Consider the following 25,676-nt stretch of genomic DNA (forward strand, 5'->3'; position numbering starts at 1 on the left):
ATAACTTAGACAGTTTTATTGAAATTTTGTAATATTTCCGATGACTTTTTATGCTAAAATGATTAAAACATGTTTCGTGGTTATTTGACCTTAAAGTTCGTTTAATAGATAAAAATATTTGTCACGTTGATGACTTGTGTTAGAAATAATTTGTACATAGAGGTGTAAAGGTATCGTTTGTATGTCATGGGTTATCTTTAAAGGTCATTTCAAATCATATTCAGTAATATAACTATTTATTGACATTCAATCTACATGGATGATGATTGATTAGTTTAACTTCTACCGAAGGTTACAGATGTTTCAAGTGAATTTTGGCAATTTTGTAAATATTTATAATGGTCAATCATTTCTAAATTGAGAATAATATTCTGTTTACCTGTGTTCAAAGCGTTCTCACAAAAAGATGATTTACCAATATTCAGATTTTTATAATATGGTTATATATTTGCTATTTACTTTTATTTCTTCATTAACCGCTAATAAAAACCAATATATTACGTAGAATTAGCTAGGTATGACTTGATTAATCTCTATGGAACTTATATTTATGTTTGTTTGTTGGGGTTTAACGTCCGAGCAGCAATATTTCAGCTATATTCAGACAATGAACATGAAATGGATGATATGATAAAATGAACATGAAATGAAAAAAAAGGATGGGTCACAAGGATAATAGGGTCGACAAATTTTGATTGCCACTGGAAAAAGGGGGATGGGTAAGGTCGGGCAATTTAGCCTCCTGTGGCGGAGCGCAAAGGTTCCTACTCCTATCGAATACCACAGCAGGGTTCTTTAACGTGCGAGGAACGTGGCATTTTTCCCAACACGGTGCACCAGTATGGTTTGCGGTCAGGTTTTCCGTATTATAGCCTGACAACCCCAGCATGTAACACGCCAGGGGTACCCCATTCCACCACCTGGGGCACACATCCCAGTTGCTCTGTGGGCAGAGCGCCTAGCCCCCGGCTAGGTTTCTGAGCACTATTTAGTCGCCTTTTACGACAAGCTTAGCGCTGCTGCAGGCCTATTCTTTGGACACCCGGAGGAACTTATATTTAAAAACTAATTATTCATACGCAAGGTATCATTGAAAAAAATAGATATTTTTCGAATATTGCCTTTGGAATTATTTCTGTGTATGAAAGTTTCTAAATTTAATTTGTTTATCTTTCATTAGAAACAAATCAAACAAACTGACAATTTATGTCCCAAAATATCATTTAAATTTAGATTTTATATTGTTGTACAAGACAACTTAGAATTACCTTTATTACCTTTAAACTTCACGTTTTTCTACCAAATAAACACATTAAATTGTAAAATTTGTGTGAATCATTAGAGCAGTAAACCAAGTATCTGACCTAGATATGTCCACGTGTTCCTTTTGATGACCAGTGTAGATTAAGTTCGGACATTGATAAACATGTTTATCGAAAAAGGTTAGTCATCTTTTATTTTTTTGGAAATTATATGTATTAATTTTATTTATACATAAATTATATGTTTATAGCTTGAATTTTTTTTTTGAAATACAATATCAACAATCTGTATGTGTTATATGTTATAAATTTATATTGTGGAACAACAAAACAAATCATCCTAGTACATGTATTAATTTTATATTACTGAGTCTGTTTCTAAACAGTAATTGAGGACCATATTGGACATGCACTACACCAATCCAGATTATAAACATCATACATACAGTGTATATGAATGTAACAGCTGCATGATTATGTCTTATCATTTATTGAATACACATCTTTCACGTTTCCTCGACATGAAAATTTAATGCATAGAACAAGACTATAAAAACTAAATTTATCTAGGTCCTTGTAATTTTAAACTACGTATGCACCAAGGCGTTAAGTGTATCGCTTACAGACTGAGGCAAACTAGACGGCTATGTTCACACAGTATAATGTATCCATGACCTTCAAGTCGAATATTGCGCTTCAACTAAAATCTTTAATTAATATCTCACTGAAATAATCTGCATTTTGGCTTGTATCGATTCCCGTGGAAACCGGAACACAGCGACGAGTGACATATCTTTGTATCGTTTGTTTCATTCCCCTCACAACCTTATATAATTGTGGAAAGAACTGAAATATGAAAAAAATATACCACTTAAACCACATTACACAAAATAATACCCTACGTATTTCGCTAATGACGCTATTACATTCTGGTGTATCAGATGTACAAAATATTAATAAAGAGCCTTGTCATGCGATACACACCTGATCAGGACTTTCTATTTCAACAGTGCATAGAAATTTAATGTTCTGCAGTCAGTTTTTTCAACATGGGTACACAAACATTGTCACCGTCCATTTAATTCTCCAGTTATCTAGATAAAGAATTTGTCAGTACTGTTTTAGCTGTTCTTCTTTTGACATTTTATATTCTTGTATATAGATTACCATTGAAAAAGAATGAATAAAGAAAAGGACGACACTAGTTGAATTGCCATATCATGAAGGTCGAATTTTGCAGACTTTTACTACGGTAATAGTACATATCTTATCGGGAGGCATTTATAAACAGGTCAGTGAAAATGATGTTACGAGAACGCAATATCTCAATGTATAACCTAAGTAAATATGCTAAGTATATGTTTTAGTAAATAAAATTTGAATGAAATTGAAACAAATCAGATCCGGGTTCTTCTATGTAGATAATTTGATTAAAGTGGGTAGTGCAGTTGGTGGTACATTAGTATGTCTGTAGTATTTTGTTGCTGTACATATCAGATTTAGGTCTCTTTGTTTTTCTTAAACATTAGAACATGTACGTAACCACTTTAATTTGAGAGGGAAAAATGCGGAGGTATAATTTACAGGCGTTAAATTTGGTTATGTGGTTTATACCGTCTTGTAATATTAAAAGATTCGAAACTTTGATTGCACAATCTTTTACATGTCAAAATGTAATGGGAATAGGTATGGTGAATATGCCAAAGAGACAATAACCCCACCGTCAGCCCAAGGCAAACACATTGGTGTTCCATGGACGATGAGGAAATCCTCATACCAAAGGATAGGCTGCAGCTGCCCCCAAAACAAAATTATACACTGACACAGCGAAAGAGTTTCCCCTATATACTCAAGCAATATAAAAATAAACGTCAATAACAAAAGAAACCACAGTATTAAACTGATTTGTATGTCTAAAATCCAGTTCTGTCACTTCTACATTAAATAAGTCAACGATGTATTTTCTAGCCTAATAGTTCATTAAACTAACCGTGTAATTTTATAATGATTGTGTTGAATTGCCTATATTTTCACATCAGTGTAACAGTGGTGTGAGCATCACGAGATTTCCTAAATCTAGGGAACAGTGTTATGAAATATTCAAAAATGTAAGTAGTAATGCCTTTGTTTTCCGACCAGACTATTACCATTATATATCGGGCTTATATGGCCTGTTGTTGAAAAATGTGTGATTTGCACCAAAAAGGGTGTATGATGTAAGAAAATCCAAAGTACGTAAACTTCATTTAATGACCTTATATATTTTGCAGGGCTGAGAGGGGCACCATGTCATGCATGTTCTTTTCTCGGTGTTATACAGCACATGACCGAAAATTGGCTAGTATCTTTGGTCGATATGGCAGGTTTATATCTAAGTTTCCATGGCTTGTTATCATCTTTTCAATATTACTTAATTTAATTGGTGGAATTGGGATTTTAAACTTTGAATTTGAAACTAACTTAGAAACTCAGTATTACTTGGACAAAAGTCGAGCCTTTAAGGACAGAGATTTTATAAGGAAGACGTTTTCTCAATCTGAAAATAACTTTCACGTTCATGCTTTATCGGATCTTGGGTACTTCGGTGAAATCATAATTCTGGCAACTGGCGAGCGAAATATTTTTCAGGAATCTGTCTTTTCAGAAGTTCTTTCTGTGCATAGTAAAATAAAGAATGATGTGAAAGTGAATTACGACAATAATACCTATACATTTACAGACTTATGTGCCAAGATGTTCTCTAAATGTGTCATCCAAGGAGAAGATGTATTAAGTCCTGATTTTGTAAATAACATTCGAAGGATGAATGTAACATATCCTCGTTTTAAGAATCTTATTCTATCGACAATTGTTGCTAAAACAACTCTAAATGGTAACATTTTAGTCGCTACCAAAATGATAAGACTTCGATACTTCTTAACCCAAGTTCCTAAAGGTAAAGCAATGATTTCAGAACTGTGGGTTAGAGAGTTTATAAAATATATGGGAAATGTCACCATGAAGGAGGCAGAAGTAGTGTTTCTGTATCATGACGCAATGGATGATGAAGTGATGAAGAGTGGATTGGCAGAGGCTCATTTGTTTCCTCTGACTTTAGTTATAATGATAATTTATGCTTCTATTGCCACATCTGGTAGAAGGATAGATTGTGTATATGATGTTCAGAATCTAGGTCGCATTGGAGTCTTTGCTGCACTTGTATCAATGGTACCTGCCATAGGAATCGCAAGTGCATTTGGAATTAAATTTATGAACTCTGTAGCAACAATGCCTTTCCTAATTATAGGTAAATATAATACTCATTATATTATCATTTACATTAGATGTTTAGTTCATAAAATGTTATCAAATACTCTCGTTACTGTGGTTCTGCGTGGCTTCATGTTGTTCTTTCAAATAATAACATTATTTAAAAAAAAGACCAACAAGCTATCTACTATAAAACATAAAGCAGATGCTGAATTTTAGAGGGAAGGTAGTTCTGTATATGCTATGAAATAAAATTTGGTAGTGGTTTTGCATGCAAAAGAACGCGATGTTTCAAAATTATCTTAAAATAACAATTAAATATTTTGTTTTGTGAGTATTTATACTAAAATAATCAATTATTTATACTGAGCATTAAGAACAAATGTCTTGTTAAAATGTTATAGCTTAAAGTACTTCCTGGACAAGTTGAGTACATGTATGTTCTACGTTTTTTTTCTACATGCAGGGATCGGCATCAATGATATGTTCATTATTTTGTCCGGGTATGCTGAAACCATTAATGACCAAATGATGTCTATAGAGAAAAGAATCGAACGCACCTTGATGACAAGTGGACTATCGATAACAATTACTTCAATAACAGACATCATTACATTCTTAGTGGGTTATACTTCTATATACACAACCATACAGAACTTCTGTGTGTATACAGGTATGTTGATTTGTACAGACGTAACTTCTGTGTGTTTACAGGTATGTTTAGTTGTCCATACGTAACTTCTATGTGTGTACAGGTATGTACACATGCACATACAGAACTTCTGTATGTGTACAGGTGCACAGGTATGTTGAGTTGTACATACATAACTTCAGTGCGTGTACTGGTAGGTAAATATGCACACACATAACATCTGTGTGTATACATGTACTAGGTTGACATGTACATACAGGACGAATGTACTTATTATTACTTTCTTTTCGGTTTTGTTTGTGTGTTTGGGTTTAACGTCCGAGCAGCAATATTTCAGCTATATTCAGGCGATTTTTCTTTTCGGGGGTAGGTAGAATTTTACAGTGAAATCTACTGCAGTAGTACATACTCAAGCCACTTAGATCTGTCGTGCAACAATCTAAAGCAGTAGACTACAGAATGTGTATCAAAATACTGACCTAAACTGAATGTTGATGTCACAATTTATATTTTTTTCTTTTACATAATGTGTGATCAAACGTTTACGACTTCACAGATCTGAGTGTAAGCAAATAATGCTATTCACCAATTCAGATCTGTCTTAAGGCAGGGAGACCGAGTGGTTACATTGTAACAGAGATGGGGTAATTGTAATTGTAATCGTTAATCAGCTGTAATTGATTACATTCCTCCAAGTAATCAATGTAATAATTAATCAGTCAAAAATCTTATTACTTGTAATTTAGTTTAATCAATTACTTTTCACAATACCCTGTAATTCTGATTACTTTATGATTACATTACAATGGAAATATTAAAACCTCAAATGGTATCTATGGATAATGCATTATGTCAACAACAAAAAAAAGGGTAAAATGATTGTTAATCATTCAATGCTTCTTTGTGTAAACTTTTCATTTGTTTTTTTTTTCTTCTTCTTTTTTGTGAAGATATTACAAAATTTTAATTCAATACCAACAAGTAAAACAAAATCCTAATTCTAATGAAAAAATGTTTGTAAGAGCTATCAAAAGATCCTATACAATTGTTTTAATGAATTTGATAAGAAGTACAAAAGTAAAATCCAAGGGTATTATGGTTATTTTCTTTTATATTCAAATATCACTAAGGGCATAACTATATGATTCAAGTGCAATGGTTCTTAAAAATTCAAGTGAAAGTCACTAATTTGTTATATTGAAATTGTATATACTTTATAGATCTATGTGATTTAATAAATTGATGAAGGAGTAATCAAGGGAATCAAGGTTATAGCGGTAATCAACAGAATGCAATACAGGGACAAAGTATGAGTGGCCGTTCATGTCAAAATAGCGTTATTTTAATCTAGATGTAATTTTCTATCTAGATACTTCTAAAAAGTATCTAGATACTTCTCACAACTATCTAGATACTTCGCATAACTATCTAGATGCTTCATTCAAGTAACTAGATGCTTCTTACAAGTATCTAGATACACAAAAACTCCTCACGAGTATATAGATACTCCGCAAAAGCATCTAGATGCTTCTCACAACTATCTAGATGCTTCTCACGCTATAAATAAAAATAATAACGAATAATAGCAAATCAGCAACTCGGACTCCACTAAAAACTGGGAACATGGTCCAGGTGCACCGGTAGGGTAAGCGTCCTCTGCTTTTCTAGAAACAACCACCGAGTTGCTCATAAAAAGTCAAGTCCGGGGTAGACAAACAAGGAAAGGAAACTATGACCCGTTGAATAAATCAGTTTTCATGGTGCAGAAAACATGGTGAAGGTTGATGTTCTACTATACTTTAAAAAAAATAGTATTACCTGTTATTAATTCAAAGAATATATTGCCTTATGAAAAATACAGGTAACATAATCAAAATGTTCCATACCTTTCCATTAATTTATAGTATTTACAAATTCATTGTAATCAGATGTAATCATAAATACTTGACAATGTAATCATCAATTTAATCAATTACTTTCAGAAATACTGTAATAATTTATTTAATTTAATCATACATTTCACAAAGTAATTGTAATTAAATCAATTACATTGAAAGTAATCGGACCCATCTCTGGTGGTTAAAGCATTGGACTTAATCACGAGGTCGACAAAAAAACCGTTGTAGGTTAGTACCACGTGTCCAGGTTTCCAAGCAGGACCTACCCTATCCCAGGGGTTTCACCAAGTTTCCAACCTGGAATATCAAGCTTTCCTGTCCCACAAGCCTGACGACCACACGAGAAGCTCGTATTTACAAACGGCCATCGGTAAAGAAGTTCTACAAAGCTTACGATAATTGTTGACTTGAACATGCACGTGTACTCACCGATGTAAAATCAGATTTACCTTTCTTTTACTGTCTTCCTTCTGTGAATACAATTGTACACTTGGTATATTTGTTTTCTCGTTGTTTATCATTATTTACCAACAGTCATTAGTCACTTTCAGGTATTGATCCTTACATAACAAGTGCTTCATTTCCCGTATCAGGATTATTTTTAAGAAATTGATTTGATTTGTGATAAGCTCTCTGAATAGTTGGTTCTCTTTTGGGCAACATAAAGGCATTGTTTTAATTTCTGTCCAAGTTATGTTTACATAAACAACTTTAGGGCGGTTTACGTTGTGTCATTAACTGCTACGCGATTCAACCGTTGTGTCATTAACCACTATGCGATTCAACTGGTGTCATAAACTGCTACGCGATTCAACCGAAGGTTTTGTCATTAACCACTGCGTGATTCAACTGTCCCCAAGTGTTTGTATATAACATTACTAGGACAAAAATTCCAAACAATCCTGAATAAATTAATGAAAAAGTGTGTAAAAGTGAAAATGGAACTGGGTACATGAATATCTAGACAGTGTTGTTTGGTTAACATCTGCATCCAGGCTATCGATGCGTAATACAAATATGCAAGGCAACTTGTAACGTAAGCAAACGGAACTCCTCAGCCTTTCTAGATACACAAAAGAAAAAAAAAACTTTGGAGGCACTAGGCGGAACAATCTGTCTGGAATTTGACCAATCCGATTCAAAATTTAGTTTTACTGTTTGAAATTTTTACCATTACTTTTTTCATAGCTCCTCGATCGCTTTACGCCAAATTTCTGGACAAAGTTATTGTTCTCTAATTTTAGTGATATCTAACCATTTTTAACACCACCTGGTGGATAGAACTACATTGAGTCGTGTATGACTCCAATACCGGCAAGTTTTACAAGAAGAAATTCTCGTTTCTGCATCCGAGGTTATTTTTTAGTGTTACAGTAGCGGAAATGACTGAGTAGTTCCGATTGGTAACGAAAGTATTATCTGCTCACCTCACCGATTGTGAAAGGTGAGCACCAAAGTGAAATCTCTATCATGTTATAATCTCTTTTGTTCTAAATGTTTTATCATTATCGTTATTTATCATAGCTTTTCGTTTGTCTGATGCCTGTCCGTAACAAAAACTGTCACACTTTACCATGCAACTACTGGTCACATTTATCTCAGAAATTACTTGATATTTTGACAAAAACTTTAGGTTTGCTTCATGGTTAGATGTTTTAGACCCAGGAAACGTCAGCCTTACGATGTTCCCTAGCAATGGTTCACAATATGCATTGTTTACTTTATTATTATCTGTATTGTAGGTGTAGCTGTTTTCTTTTGTTACTTCAATCAGTTGACAATACTGACACCATGTTTAGTTCTACATCAACGGAGGGTTGATCAAAAACAGCATTCGTATACATGTAAAGCTACAAAGCCTAGAGATCACTTACGGAAAGAAGGTAGATCAAGTTGTTACATTGCTTGCTGCTCAGGAGAGAAACCAAATTCTAGATCTGATATGGAAAGCATTTTGGAGACATACCCAAAACGTTTTGTACAGTTTGTTGTGAAAAACAACATTTCGCGATTAATTGTATTAGTCCTGTACGTTGTTTATTTAGTGTTTTCAATAATTGGTGCAATGGGCCTCCGACAATCAACTAAATACTCAGACCTTGCACTTGTAGGTTCAAATTATTACACAGCTAATGTGTGGGACTATGAGAATTATCCTTTAGAACTACCATTTCAGATTGTTTTCCAGAAGTCTCTAAGCTACGAAGATGTGCAAACTCGAGCTGCTATAGACACTATGATACAAAAATTAAAAAATAGCTCCTTAGTTAGAGAAGACATGGAAATTAATTGGCTTTCATCTTTTCAGCACTTTTATGGAGACAGTGTTGCTCAGGATAGTTTTTATCAACTTGCTCAACAGTTTATAAGTGCTACAAACATTTTCAAAGATGATGTAGTTTTTTCGTCTGATAATAGTTCTATTATATCATCACGTATCTATCTTTTTTCACGTAATGTTAGAACTAGTGAGCTTCAGGCCGATTTTATCCTTAACGTTCGCCAAATTGTGGATTCATCGGGATTACCATGCACTGTTTACACACCATTGTTTATGTTTTGTGAGCAGTATGTTAATATGATAAGTAGTGCACTACAAACAGTTGGGACCGCTGTCTCGGCCATGTTTGTCATCACGTGCTTCTTCATGCCACACCCACTTATAATATTAATTGTTACAACGTCAATGTTATCAATACTGACCGGAGTTTTTGGATTTATAAAATTGTGGGGTCTAGATATTAGTGTCGTTACTATGATTGAGCTTGTTATATCTGTTGGATTTTCGGTGGATTTTAGTGCGCATATTTGCCACGCATATTTATCATCACCATCACGTGATAGGCCTAGTCGTGTACGTGAAGCTATAGATCTTGCAGGAGGCCCTATAATTAATGGTGCTTGTTCTACAGTTATAGGACTATCTTTACTTGCATCATCTAATAGTTTCATTTTTCAGTCTTTTTTTAAAGTTTTATTTTTGGTCGTTTTATTTGGACTACTCCATGGTGTAATCATAATTCCAATTGTGTTCACATACATCGGACCTAAGGTTAGAATATTACCAAGAGACGATGCAAATTGTAAAGAAAATAAAGATACGTCTCACGAGCCTTTAGTGATGCTCACAAACGGATATTTACATCATTCAAACGAAAAAAATGGCACTTGGACATGATGTGCAAGTTTCCTCTGATCAATAGCTGCAATAGTTTATGTGTATGTGTGTTCGAGTTTTCATAGAGTATATTTTGTTTTGTGTACGTATTACAAAACTACAAGTCTTTTCAAATACATGTGTTTTATAAGTGACGAGTTTAGACTTTCATTTTCTTTTACCTTTATTGTGACTTACTAGACTTAATTCCCTGTCGTCCCTGCCGTGTAGAAAGTGGCTATGAACAAGTCTTCTCCATTCCCTGTCTCCCTGTGGAGAATGGGGCCATGAACAAGGCGTCTCCATTCTTACCAATCCTGTGCAATCCTTAATGCATCTCCCCACGACTGGAACCCTAGATCTTTCCGTTAGTTTTCGACTGTTCTCCGTGTTTCCTTAGGTCTTCCTCATTTCCTTTTTTTCTTGAGGGGCTAGCTGAGTGCAATTTTTACATTCCTTGTGTTATCCATTCTTACATGTAAGCCATGTCCTATCCATTGTCACCTTCTTTTCTTCACCATAGTACTTATCTTTTCTAGACCTTCACTGTAATGTATCAAATAACTGTGATCACATTCTACAGTTATAGACCTTAAACATTGTTCCAGATATTAAAATAAATGCGACTTTCCCTCTTCAGCTTGAAGAGCTCTACAAAAGTCTTCATTGGGTCAAAATTGTCGGTAGACTGTTTGTTACGAGTTGTTGCGAAAAGTTACGTTTTTGCAATTTTCAGTCAATATCTTGAAAACTATAAACTGTAGGGAAAAACTGTCAACAAATAAAAAAGCCTACAAAAGTTTCTATTGTGTAAACGTGGTCGAACGACTCTTTGTTAGAGATATTGCCCTTGAAAGCCGAAATATGACGGTTTTTTTGTGGTAGTTTTCAGCCAATACCTTGAAAATATAACAGATAGAAAAGAAAACTTTCAATCGATTAAACGATTTTTATGGTAAGGCCTACAAAAGCATCTATTGGGTCAAATTTGTTGATTGTTGCAATTTTCGGCGAATAAACTTCATAAGGCAGAAACTAGTTCTTCTGATAAGTCATACAAATCTCTTCAGTTGGTCAAAGTTACCGGACGTGACTGATTGTTAGAGTATTTGCCCTGGAAAGATGATGGATTTTTTTTCCAGTTTTTAGCCAGTATTTTAAAAACTTGAATAGATAGGAAAATCTTTCAGTTGATGAAATGATTCTTTAAGTTACACTAAGGCCTACAATGGAATTAATTTGGGTCAAAGTTGTAGGACGACTCCTTGTTGGTGTTATTGCCCTTGACAGGCGAAAAATGAGGATTTTGAAGTTTTTAGCCAATATCTTGAAAACTATAAAAGGTAGGAAAAACCTTTCAATTCATGAAATTATCCTTATGATTAGGCCTACAAGAGTATCAATTGGATCAAAGTTATAAAAGACTCCTTGATAGAGTAAATGACCTGAAAGGCGAAAAAAATAAGGCTTTTTTGCAGTTTTTAGCCAATATCTTAAAAGCTGTAATAGATAGCAAAAACTTTCGATTAATGAAAATTACCGATCCTTATGATATACCATACTAAAGGCTTCAATACTTCAAATTCGTTTCTAATTTCTGGAGTATCTTTTTGTTTCTGACATTAAATATTTATACACAAAGAAATGAGTTCCAAGTGAGCACAACAGACCCTCTAGGTTCATTCGTCTCTTTAATTATGTGAATATACTGGGCACAACGTTATCTTTATTTTTAATGCTAAGCAGCTAAAAGTTTATTTCTTTGTATGATTTAAACTATCACTATGTATCATTCTGAGTTTATATAAAGTAGAAATGTGAACAGATATGGTGAAACGCAACAAATGCACCATCGTATAACCCCATAATAATTGTAAATAATAACAGAGATATCACCAAAAGGTCTTCAATAAGTGAAAACACACCTTTAAGTAAGCTCTGAAGGTTTAAGAATAGTGTCAGTAGTATATTCCTTTTATTCATGCACTGCAAAAAAGATTCTGTTAAGAAAGGAAGCAAAATCATATTTATTTGACTAACTATAAGCAACATTAGTTCCCATTTTTTATTAAACAAACGTTTATGTCCGAATATGATATTTTAAGAGGTCACACGGACAGCAATATAATATTGGTGCCATTGTAAGGCTGAAATATCGGGCTATCAAGTGGAATTGTCTTTTTTCTTCAATTAACTTTCTAGTAATTTCAGACCGCGTATTTTGAACTATGAACACAGAGATTCAATTCAAGTTTGTTTTCCGCCAGTAAGGACATTTATGACCTTAGGACAAAACAAATCGTCTTTGTTATTTAGAAATTATACTTAATACTTAGTCCAGTAGTTTACACTAAACAATTATTTTTTCGTATAATTGATGTCTGGTTGTTTCAAAGAAAGACGTGTAGTTACACCTGCACTTCTATGTGACAGTGAATCACATTTATAGTGATGTATTTAGAGTAGAAAGTCAGGGAATGACACAATGAAATAACCGATACAGAAAGACAAAAAGTACTTCGTAAAAAAAGTAATCCGTACTCGACCCAAACTCTTGACACCGGTAAGGTAAGTGTCCTCGGGCAACCTATTTTCAATCTCAAGAGTATTTTGACATGAACTTTTCTCTCTGTAACGATGTGACTTTTTTTTATTTATTCTATCTATAATTTATTTAGTGTCCTTTGTTTAGTGTTTGATCTATACATTTCACATTATAGTTATTTAAATATCTTCACTAAGTATTTCTTTTGTTGGTAATACATAATGTATATTGTAAAAGAAATGGATTAACTTGAGCTGATAATGCTTGTTTTAAATTCCTGTCTATTCTGATTTGTCTATTGTACGCATATAGAAATAAATTATTCCATTGAAGACTAAACTGCGGTGCCCCTGCACCGAGCCACCAATAGTGCACTTGTTTTAACCTTAATTAAGGACAGCCTTCTCTGACAGGGCAAAACTTTGATGCATACATATATGTACATGTACGTAAGTTCGAACTAATTGTATACAAGTCATGTGCTAACTGTAGTAGCGGTACGATATATATACGCAATATACCGCTCTTGCAAACGGATTGTGGTGGCCTCGGAATATGTACATTGATAATATGATTCTAGATTCATTGCTGCTTTATTAAAATCTATATTTAAACCAAAATAGTTGTATAGGGTAAGACTTCGCGAGTAGTATACTTCCAAACTAGGAGCTCGATTTTTTTATTACCAGATGTTAATAAATCTGTAACCAAAAATAATACAATTTAGTGAATTTTGACCTTACTTTAAATTACAAAAAATTGCGAACTCCAACATAAAATATTATCACTATCTACACATACATATTATTTGAAATGAAATATTTCCTCAGTACTTATTAGAACAGCTATATCAACATAAAACCACGCTTCCTTTTAACTTAAAAGTTACACTTTCAATTCGGTGTAAATATGCAGTTGGAATATAAAATGACATTATCGGATATATACGATTTACATGTATCTATTTGAAAATTCCCAGATGTACTTGTCTAACTTCATGTACTATGCACTCATGACCATATACATGTATAAATAACGGAAATAACGCCATTATAAAATTCTATATGTGATAATTTACAACCAATATAAAAGAACTTATCAATTGTGATTGAAATACATCTGGTTTTCATATGACACAAGCTTTATGTTAGTCTCTTCAATACCATAAAACCCAATTATAAGTATAAAAATTATATTCTACACTTAGCTTTATGAGTATTGTTGGCAAAACAACAAATAATGTAGAATTCACAATTACGGGCCATAACCATTATATGAAAATGTCGTATTTAACTTGATACAATACTTGTAGAAATATTTACGCGCCAAACAGCGCGATTACAGAATAAAATAATAATTCAACTTCTATCATGGCTTGAATAGCCCCTATCGCACTTGTAAAAATCGGTCACACAGGGGTTAGGAATTGAACATGCCGTAGTGTAATCAAGCGTAGAGGTTTGGCAAAAAAAATTAATGTAATTTTAGCTTGTTGATTACATCGTTACTTATGACAATAGAATAGAAAAGAATAACGCAACTTACGTCTTCGGTCGAAGGTCGGTGTTTACTGAGAATACATAAACAAGACTGTGGAGATGAAGCAATGTGCAGCTGAACTAAATTTAAAAGCGCCTGTCCAACTCGAAACCCAAAGATAAAATTGCCTATGCTCATGAATACAAAATCAACCGCGTAAAGTATGAACTCACTCAAAAAACAAGCAGGAGCTACCAAAAACTCTGTGACCCTAGTACATATGCAAATTTACAAGTACATATACAAGAATAAAGGAATGAATCTTTTTAACCAAATTTACGTCTCAAGATAATGTTAGTATTTTAATTTTATTTTTATAGTATGTTAATGCATATTTATTTCACACAACAATACTAGTTTGTTTTTCAATTACAAATAAAGTTTAACACTCTGCTACACATTTTTTACAATTTTTTATTATAACTTGAGTTTTGCAAATTGAACGCAATTAAACTTGAAATGAAAATAATATTTTATTGTTATGTATCGGGTTCCGATTAATCAATTTAAAATACGACAATGAAACGACCACATTTACTTTTTAATGATAATTTAGTGAGATGAGCATCATTATCGTTCGTCTTTTCTTTCTTTTGTATAAATTATATCCGTGTTGATTTACCATTAAAACAGAAGTAATAAATCATTGACTAAAAGTACAACAGCTTTTCAAAGTTATTTAGCTGACCACGAATATGTTTTGATTTTAGAAATGATATTTTAACTTTTTAAAAAATATCGCAACACAAAATGTTGGGTAATTAATTGGGTAATTTAATTCACATGCATTCGAATAAGTATTATTTAGCAGTATATAAATAAAGCATCTACTTGCTTCATTATTTTTAAGCAAAACTCAAAGAGTTTATCAAATTAAAGAAACGGGTGTTTCACTTGTATACACAAGTAATATGCCCAATAATTTTATACTTTTGTAGCCCTGCATCGTTTTGATGACCCATTACATCCCCTTCAGACGTGTCCGTCCCTAAATACAAGTAATTCACACAAGTAAGAGGTTTTCTGAAAGCTTGCTCACTATTTACTTTCTGTTGAGCACTGAGAATATATCCCGTATGGACCCACAATAAATAAAATATTTTGAAAACTACTTTTTAAGATTTTATTCGAAAATTTATGGAAGTCAAATGAACTACATTTGGGCATTTTAAAGTTTCTGGTGTCGCTTCTTTTTATTTTTCCTACTTTCTAGACTGATTTTAATCAAGCAATATCACCCTGTCTAACCCCTAACGCAGGTATTACGATTCCTATGTAGAAATGTGTCTATTCATTTCTTTTACGCCCTCTCCTTCATGGTACACCTTGATAAATTAAGGGTGCGGCCGAAAAAAAAATCACGCAAAGCGACACCTTCTCTATGTACATGAAGGCGATGATTGCAGAACGTATGTAGTTATGTACACAGAATGTTAACAATAACCTTTTATTTTATTAATACAATCTACAAAAATACTAGATTACTAAATAATACAAATCACAAAACATTATTTTTTCACAATTGTTCCTGTGAGAGCGTTGCATGTAAGTCTTTATTGGACATAATTATATATAAGCCATGTCTTGTTAAAACGTTTTATATTTATCTCTTTTGCCTTATTTTGGTATTAAAATGATACAGTTGCAACCGTCTTTGCAAAAATGCAAAACCGTCAAAACCGGCATTAACTCAAACTTCCGCGATTTTGCGAAAATGATGGCATTTATCGGAAATTTGAGAACTCTGCAGACTAAATAATGACAAAAGGACTGCCTGATATGCATTTGAGGGTCATCACAAACCGTTTCGAGATGAAAAAGCTGAGAAAGCGACAAAATCTGCTTTGTTTACATTTGCTTTTCACGAATGATTGAGAAAACGGTACACTTTTATCTCTGAATATAATCAACTGCTTTTAGCTTGATCATTTTAGCACCGAATGGTCATACATGTATTGCTATACGTATTATCTAAATTGTCATTCATATCAAAGTAATTTACTTAGGCTATATGCTTATTTTCTCAGGAAATGGCCGTTAATTAACAAACAACGGCGTTAGAAAAACCGTGAATCCGGCGTTGGAACCGTAAAATCTGCGTTAGGGATTAGTATGGAGCGCCTAAACTGTCTGATGAGATACACGTTTGTTTACGTGTTGTCAATTTTATATTACTTGCTGTGGTTTTATAATTACATGTGGTCATTTTGTATTTACGTTATGAAGGAACATCTTTACATTATGTCGTTATGTCTTTACGTTTTGTTATTTCGTCTTTACGTTTTGTCATTTCGTCTTAACGTTCTGTAATTTTGTCTTTACGTTCTGTCGTTTTATGATTACGTTATGTCAACATATATTTACGTTATGTGGATTTATCTTTACGTGCAATGGTTTTCTTATAACGTGAGGTCGTTTCATCTTTACGTTATGTCGATCTCTAAATACTTTATGTGCATTTTCTTTTCTTCACGTGCAGTGATTTCTTCTTTACGTTATGTGGTTTCTTCTTTACGTGATGTGGACAAAAAATTCATGATGACGTGTGACCCCGGAACTTTTCGATCCGGTGTAAAATTCAAATCAGTCCGTAAAAGGCAAAGGAGACGTCACAACGCCGATTGGAAAAATGCTGAACGAAATACACTTGGATAGTCTATCCAGTCACCCTAGAGTATAGTCAAAATAGCTTATTTGTTATTTACGTTCAATATTATCACAATTGATACACCTGGGACTCTGTTGATGACTTGTGGGGATTTTCGTAGTCAGAAAATATTTTTTGAATTCCAAAAACATGGGAATTTCGACTCCCGCGAAAATTTGCATAAATTCGACTCTTACAAGTTACTGCGTAACTAAATTTAATTTTCTACACTAATAAACCACCAAAACTAATTTTCAAGAAAGAATTTTCAAAAAATGTTAAAAATATTACCTCTACCCCTAGAAAACTGGTCCCAGTATCAAACATAATTTTCATTCACAGCATACCGACACTGTGAAACTCATATTTCAGGCATTTATAATTAAGATAATGATTTACTCAACATATCTGATCAATTCAAAACAATACTTTTTTTGTATTTTTTGGCTACTTTTATACCTCGTTGAGGCAAAAATCATTTTTTAGCTCACCTGGCCCAAGACCATGTGAATTATTGTCATCACTTGGCGTCCGTCGCCGTCCGTACTCGTTAACAATTATACAAAACTCTTCTCCTCTGAAACTACTTAACCAACTAGAACCAAACTTGATATTAATTTTCTTGTGGTATCCTCTATAGAACTGAAATGGGGATTTTTTTTTCGTCGAAAAAACATGGCCGCCGTTACTAATAATAGTACACAGGGGTCAGACAATAGTTTTTTGCATATATCTCCAAAACCATTAGGTTTTGCTAGATTCTTTTTATTGCTGAAATGATCCTTATTATAAGGCTTACTAAAGTCTCCAGGGAGAAAAAGTTGTCAGACGTTTCCTTGTTAGAGTTATTGCACTTGAAAGGTAAAAAATGATTAGCCAATATCTTGAAAACTATGAAAGATAGAATAAAACTTTAAATTGTTGAAATGATCCTAATGACACGACCTACAAATGTTTATGAGGATCAAACTTGTTGGGTGACTCCTTGTTAAATTTTTTGCCCTTGAAAGACAAAAAAAATATATTTTTAGAAGATTTCAGCCAATATTTTGAAAACTATAATAGATAGAATGAAACTTTCAATTGAGAAAAGGATCCTTCTGATAAGTCCTACCAAAGTGTTCATTGAGTCAAAATTGTTGGACTGCTCCTAAAAGTTAGAGTTGTTGTCCTTGAAAAAAAATAACTAGGAGAGCTATTTAGGGTCCTTGGAGCATCTTGTTTACGTTTTTTATACTTCTAACTTCTTTTTTTCTGCAAAACGAAGTAAATTCACATATATATGTATCAATATGCTGTCAAATGTCTCAGCTTTACAATGATACCAAGAAAGTTGCGGTAACACTTGGGTTTTGTATCAAAATGAATACAATGGAACAATAAAAGAAATCGCTTAAATTGACATAGTTTTCAATGTCAAAACCCCTAGAGTATTTATTCTTCAGTAAAAAATGGCGTATTTGTTATTTGTGTTTTGGATATTCACAACTGATACTTCTTGGATTCTTTTGGTGACTTGTGGCGATTTTCGTTGTCAGAATTTATAAAAACAAAACAAAAAAATTATAATAAAAATAAAAAATGCCAAAATAGGAATTTCAATATTCCCGTAAAAAGTCGCATAATTTCGACTCAACAAGATATTTCTCGACTAAAAAGTCTCAAATTTTGAATCATTCAATAGAAATTAAATTCCTGGATTAATAAACCACCATTAACTGATTTTCAAGAAAGATGTTTTTTTAATGTTTTAAAATTTAACCCCTTCTCCGGAAAAAAAACTGGTCTCAGTATTAAGCATAATTCTCATTCACAACATACCGACACTGTGAAACTCATATTTTAGGCATACATAATTTAAAAAATAATTATTTGCCCAAAATATCTGAACAATTCAGGCGTGTGATATTTTTATAGGGTTACAATTACTATAAAATCGTAAAAAGTAGAATTTACAGAATTTCTTCTATATCACCTGTTATTGTCTTTTTTCAGAATACCGTAGTTTAAACAAGCTTTTGTGTGATACAGTAGATATGTATAGTGTCCAAGCTTTAAAATCGGCCAGGTAATTAATATTTGAAATTTTCCAAGTAAAGATGGTGCAAAAATTACCACCCCTAGTCATGAAAAAAAAACCTCAACATGAACCAAAATGTTAATTTTTATCATATAAACGGCGTACACTGGGCATGTTGCGGGTGATTGCTTTCATTATCGATGCATCCAACATATTTGCTAATTTCAAGAGCGTAGGCGACAATAATGTGTGTTTTTCATAGAAAGGGAAAATTCATAAAGAAATTCAAACGCCTGAATTGATCAGATATGTTGAGTAAATCATTATCTTAATTATGAATGCCTAAAATATGAGTTTCACAGTGTCGGTATGCTGTGAATGAAAATTATGTTTGATACTGAGACCAGTTTTCTAGGGGTGGGGGTAATATTTTTATTTTTGTTTTAAATTCTTTCTTGAAAATTAGTTTTGGTGGTTTATTAATGTAGAAAATAAATTTAGTCACGCAATAAATTGTAGATTCAAATTCATGCAAATTTTGGCGGGAGTTGAATTCAAAAAATATATTCTGACTACGAAAATCCCCACAAGTCATCAACAGAGTCCCAGGTGTATCAATTGTGATAATATTGAACGTAAATAACAAATAAGCTATTTTGACTATAGAATAAACACTCTAGGGTGACTGGATAGACTATCCAAGTGTATTTCGTTCAGCATTTTTCTAATCGGCGTTGTGACGTCTATTTTGCCTTTTACGGACTGATTTGAATTTTACACCGGATCGAAAAGTTCCGGGGTCACACGTCATCATGAATTTTTTGTCCACATCACGTAAAGAAGAAATCACTGCACGTAAAGAAAAGAAAATGCACGTAAAGTATTTAGAGATCGACATAACGTAGAGATGAAACGACGTCACGTTATAAGAAAACCACTGCACGTAAAAATAAATCCACATAACGTAAATATATGTTGACATAACGTAATCATAAAACGACAGAATGCAAAGACAAAATTACAGAACTTAAAGACGAAATGACAAAACGTAAAGACAAAACGACATAATGTAAAGATGTTCCTACATAACGTAAATACAAAATGACCACATGTAATTATAAAACCACAGCAAGTAATATAAAATTGACAACACGTAAACAAATGTGCATCTCATCAGACAGTTTAGGCGTTCTATAGGTTAGAAACGATGAAGTTTATGTAATGTTAATAAATATACAAGGAAATAGGGATATAAACTCAAGTCCCGTAAGCAATTAATTGCCAATCGACCTATCTGCATTAACCATTATCTTTTAGGGATGTTCGCTGCTCATATTCAGTCAGATTTTCGGGCTTATCTGGTTTTATCCATTTCATAAATATTTTTGGCCCAATGATCCCAACGTCTTTCCATAACTTCATGAAACACACATCAAAATGTTATTTGAGAAGTTTATATAATAACCTTGATATTTTTCCGTATTTTTAATCGATAATACCTACTCAGACAAAATCTTTTGAAAATCAAAAGAAATCCCTTTTCCGCGAAAATATTCAAGTACTTCTGTAAAAACGAGCATACTGACCTATCATTTTTTTTCTATTTACATCGTTCTAGCATGGAATATCTAGATCACAACCTCTTGAAATTATTTAACAGAGCAGATAACATCCTTAAACGGGAATGCTTTACTGTTTCGAATATTGACCACCTACGTGGAAGGTTAGTATAATTATAATACTGGAATGTATGGATCACTATGTCTCATAAAAACTTAATACTTTTGTGAGCTCGATTATCTTGAGAATTACAATTTGGAAGCAGTCACTAAAACTGTCAAGACGCTTTACTATTACATTGTTGCATTATGGGATATTCCACAACCGTAACTAATACAGGTCACATGACCCAATCTAATATTAACACTTTTTTTATTTACTTTATTTGCTAGTTCCTTTACCATAAGTTCATGTAATCATGTTACATTCCAACATGTTTCAAAAGAAATAATTTGATGTTTTAATACATTTTGTTTATCTTGAAAATCAACTAGAGGCTCTAGAAAGCCTGAATCGCTCATCTTGTCAAAAATAGTTACTTTACTTTTGTCACAAGAATCATTTAATCAATGCAGAGCATCTTAGTTATCCACCCGGTTATCATATTATAAAATAAAATCTCTAATTGTCATTTTTTTCTCTTCAAGGACAATAGCTCAAAATCTGAGCAACAGATCTTTATGAAAATTTCAGCTTAGGTCAGTCTCACCATATTGATCAATCACCCCCTAGAAAATTAGGCTAAATCCATTAGTTTTCAAGTTATTTCAATAAGTCATATTTTATTAGTAATGGCCATGTTTTCGACAGATAAAAAATTGTAAAGGATATCGTAACAAACATTCATGCAATGTTGGGTTACAATCCATCCTACAAATTGTCTAAGAGGAGATTTTTTAAAAATCTATTTCAGGGCCCATAACTCATTTATTTGTCAACATATCTCAGAAAATTTCGACATTCATGTACATATAGGTATTCCCGTCATGCTGAACAATTTTAATCACTGCCAGATTTTAGCCAAACCCAACTGTTTTTGAGTTATTTGCATAATTCAATTTGATCCCTATGGTCTATTTTTAGAAACGGTGACCATATTTTTTGCAAGATCAAAACTCCACACGCATAGATTGCTAAATATATTCTACATAATATTACTGCATAGTTTTGTCTTAATCCATCCAGTAGTTTCAGAGGAGATTTTAAAGTAAAATTTTGAGAAAAAAATCCATTTCAGGACCCATAACTCATTCATTCCTCAACGGATCTTTCTGAAAATTTCAGTATAATAGGTCTATCCAATCATAGCTGAATAATTTTACCCCCTTACCTGAATTTAGCTAAACCAAACTGTTTTTGAGTTATTTGCATAAATCTAAAATTTGACCCCTATGGTCTATTTTTAGTAACGGCTGTCATGTTTTTTTTTGCCAGATCAAAAATCCCCACACAAGGATTGTTAAAATTACCCTATGAAACATTCAAGCGAAGTTTGGTTACATTCTGTTGAGTAGTTTCAGAGGAGAAGATGTTTGAAAAAGTTAAAGGACCATGACGACGGACGACGGACACATATTGATAGCAGTAGCTCACATGGCCTTTCGGCCATTTTTTTTAAGAAAAAAACTTTTTAAGAAAACTTAACAAATCTATTTTCATTTCTTTTGACTTTGAGGCAGGTGTAACCTGTAAGAGGACGAAGTTGAATACAAATATAGGTATATTTAAAGATCTTTTTAATCGCTATATTGTCTCTTTTTCTAGACATCTTTACGCTTTTGCCCACTTATTTCCCAGTATTACTTAGTGTTCGTACTTCTGCCTTACGACCTACTTTTATGGCATATCGGAAACAAAAAATGTTTCTGAATTTATATAATAAGTAATTATTGAAGACCATTATTATAATAAACGCATTTTAGTGAAGAAGATACGAAACTATCTTGCTTTGTATGAAAAGTTCCACAGGACGTAACTTCCTGTCAGACTGAAATCAGGCTTTCAGGTCTTCAAAGGCTATCCTTTTATTCCGCATTGAATACTGTTATGAGGATTTTGTCCTCTTATATTTTCTATTTTACCTATATGAAAAGTATAATATTTGACATTGCCCGTTGAGGAAATAAGAACGATGTTTTAATTTATTGCGGACTCCATATATATCAAGATGCTGATGATTTTTTATAGTTGGAAATAGGGCGTTGTCAATTTTTTGTTGTTGTTGTTGTTCTGTTTTTCGTCTTGATTTGTTTTGTTTTCTTTTTTTTTAATCTTCATGTATCTATCCTTTAATGATGACTAGTAAATTGCAAAATGATTGGAAACATACAAGGAGAACTGCATGCAACTAGCAAGCTAAGTCTCCTTTCACTATCTATAAACTCAATTAATAACTTGGCGTAAACTAATTGAATGGCTAGGTTTATCGGAAGTTATCATCTATACACCCATAGGTTGAAGTCAGTTCATTAGCCTACGAAGAAAGTAATCTAGTCGCTCACATTACAATGATCTGAATTTTCACGCCACCAGACAGCATGTATGCTTAAATGTTCTTAGGTCAGATTGAATCTTAAACGGTACCAACAAAACCATTCAAAAGCTTGTAACAGCTCAGTATTAATGTCTTTATATACAAAATATACTTATGACCAGAATAGTAATAAATGTACTAACAGGAAAAAGTGTCCTTTAAAAAAGTAATTCAAACTGTTACCTAAGGTCAAGGCTAAGTGGATATCGTGTGACATGTTTCATGTTTCATGATGAAATGCCAACCATCAAAAGTAAGACATGATTTCTGTAAGAGTTGTACGGTTTTTTTCTTAGTTCTGAGTTATTTTGTGTTATCTTCTTTGTCCATTATTGTTCAAGCCTCAAATATTGCTGAATTTAATTTTCTGTCAGAAGACTGCGTAAATCTATAAATAGTTGTAGCATTCTTACTGTCTATTATATTGTGTTTCCAAATATGTTCTATTTATAGATAAATGTCATTCAATTGACATTGATATTGTTTTCTTTGTTTTAAATTTTAATAAAATGAAATTAGGTTCAGGAACTGACATGGTTCAGGCAAAACATACAAAGATTCCTTTGAAATCAAATTCATTAAAAGATTAATGAACACATTTACTATGGCGTCATTAATTCTTTATTTACAAACATTTGAAATTATGCTGAATCAATGACACTCTAACGCGATTCTAAGTATGTGATTCACATACGATCTACAAAAGCCCTTGGAAGATTCTTACTAATTTAAGTTTTATTTCGCCAGTGATGTTCAAAATATCAAACTTGGAATTCCAAATGTGAATATCAAGTAATTTCAATTTTTGAGTCAGAATTTTCAGACATTAAAATTGTCATTGCGAGGTACTAATGTACGATAATTTGACTTTAGTTGTGTTTTAGACGAAAAAAATGTAAACATTGATTTCGATTAAGTAAGAGAATACATTCCTTTTCAGGAGGGTAGATGTTTAATGTACACAGACAATTTGGAAAGGAGGGGTTCCTCAGTAAAAGAGGGTACAAGGATATTATTTGCTATTTTGTGTCCATTTTACACATGAAAATGACAAATTTTCCAATAAAAAAGGGGTGCCAACCCCTGTACCCTCCCCCCTGGTCCACTATACTTATGTTCAGAAAAAGTAGCTCTATCCACTTTACTTTCATTCAAGAGCTTAAAAGTAGCATTATGACAAATCTTATTTCGCTTAACTTTTAGAGAGTAACCAAAGCAGTCTCGGAAACATTCGTTAGCTGATTTATAGAATCATAGCTTCATACAACATAGAGATGACCAAACTGTTAATAGTATGATGGCACCCGAATGGTTTCGAAAATGGCGTTACCAGTCTTATCCCCAATCGGAACTACTCCCGGCCTTTCTGTTACACTACAAAATAACATCGGAAGTAGAAAGGAGAATTTCTTCCTGAAAAATTTGCCGGCATTGTAGTCATATTCGAATTAAAGTACTTCTATCCACCAGGTGGCGCAAACTAAATATTAGATATCACTCGAAATAAAGAACAGTAATTTTTTTTCAAGAATTTTGGCACGAAGCGAGGAACTAAGAAAACAGTAGTGGTAAAAAAATGAACCAGTTTAACTATAATTTTAGAATAGGACCTGTCTAATTCCGGAAAGATTCTCCTGCATAGTGCCTTCGAGGTTTTCTTTTGTGTAAGTATAATACCACTATTAAGAGGAACCAGTCGTCTACACATGCCAGAAAGTAGTCCTTAAAAACCAAAGTATTTCCTAGGATGCATTGTGTATTTTTTTGTGATTTAGCCAGTAAATGCAAACTGGGTATTATCTGAAAGTTTATCATGCCAGTACACACTGAATATAACAGTTTAGAACTGATGTAGAGAGTATTTTTTTCAGAGTCTAGATCTTAAGCCTATTCATTTGTCAAATTTCCAAAAGGAAAGTAGTATTTTTAATACCTGTCTACTTTCACTTCACCGTTCTTTATTAGAAGCGACCCGTGCAGGTCCGGGTGTCAAAAGAATAGGCATGCAGCAGCGCTAAGCTTTTCGTAAAAGGCGATTAAATAGTGCTCAGAAACCCTTCCGGGGGCTAGGCGCTCTGCCCACAGAGCAACTGGGATGTGTGCCCCAGGTGGTGGAATGGGGAACCCCTGGCATGTTTCATGCTGGGGTTGTCAGGCTATAATACCGAAAACCTGACCGCAAACCATAGTGGCGCACCGTATTGGGAAAGATGTCACATTCCTCGCACATTAAAGAACCCTGTTGTGGTATTCGATAGGAGTAGGAACCTTTGCGCTCCGCCACAGGAGGCTAAATTGCCCGACCTTACCCATTCCCCCTTTTTCTAGTGGCAATCTAAATTTGTCGACCCTATTGTCCTTGTGTCCCATCCTTTATTTCATTTCATCATCATTTCATCATCCATGTTCATCGTCTGAATATAGCTGAAATATTGCCGCTCGGACGTTAAACCCCAACAAACAAACAAACAAAACTTTATTAGAAGCCTTTAAAGGTATGCTGCAGATTATATGAAAGTCTTTAATGGGTCACCTTTATGATAAAATGTGTTACAGTTCATTTGAACAAGCTTTAGAAAAGATTGTGACCTTGAAAATTGCATAATTCAACAAA

The 25,676-nt window shown here is 33.2% G+C and overlaps 1 protein-coding gene across 1 annotated transcript; it reads left to right on the plus strand.

The window, feature by feature from the left end:
- The first annotated feature begins 1,210 nt into the window (after positions 1-1,210).
- On the plus strand, positions 1,211-10,373 carry LOC148621873 (patched domain-containing protein 3-like). The gene is made up of 5 exons (XM_088576668.1): positions 1,211-1,442; positions 2,425-2,553; positions 3,533-4,548; positions 4,978-5,184; positions 8,804-10,373. The coding sequence occupies exons 3-5, from the start codon at positions 3,549-3,551 to the stop codon at positions 10,237-10,239; spliced, it is 2,643 nt and encodes an 880-aa protein (XP_088432794.1). The 5' UTR covers positions 1,211-1,442; positions 2,425-2,553; positions 3,533-3,548; the 3' UTR covers positions 10,240-10,373.
- The last annotated feature ends 15,303 nt before the right edge of the window (positions 10,374-25,676 follow it).

This window comes from Perna viridis, chromosome 3 (assembly GCF_037379345.1).
Source record: "Perna viridis isolate PV_CMFRI_1.1 ecotype Kerala chromosome 3, ASM3737934v1, whole genome shotgun sequence".
In the NCBI taxonomy this organism is placed as follows: Eukaryota; Metazoa; Mollusca; class Bivalvia; order Mytilida; family Mytilidae; genus Perna; species Perna viridis.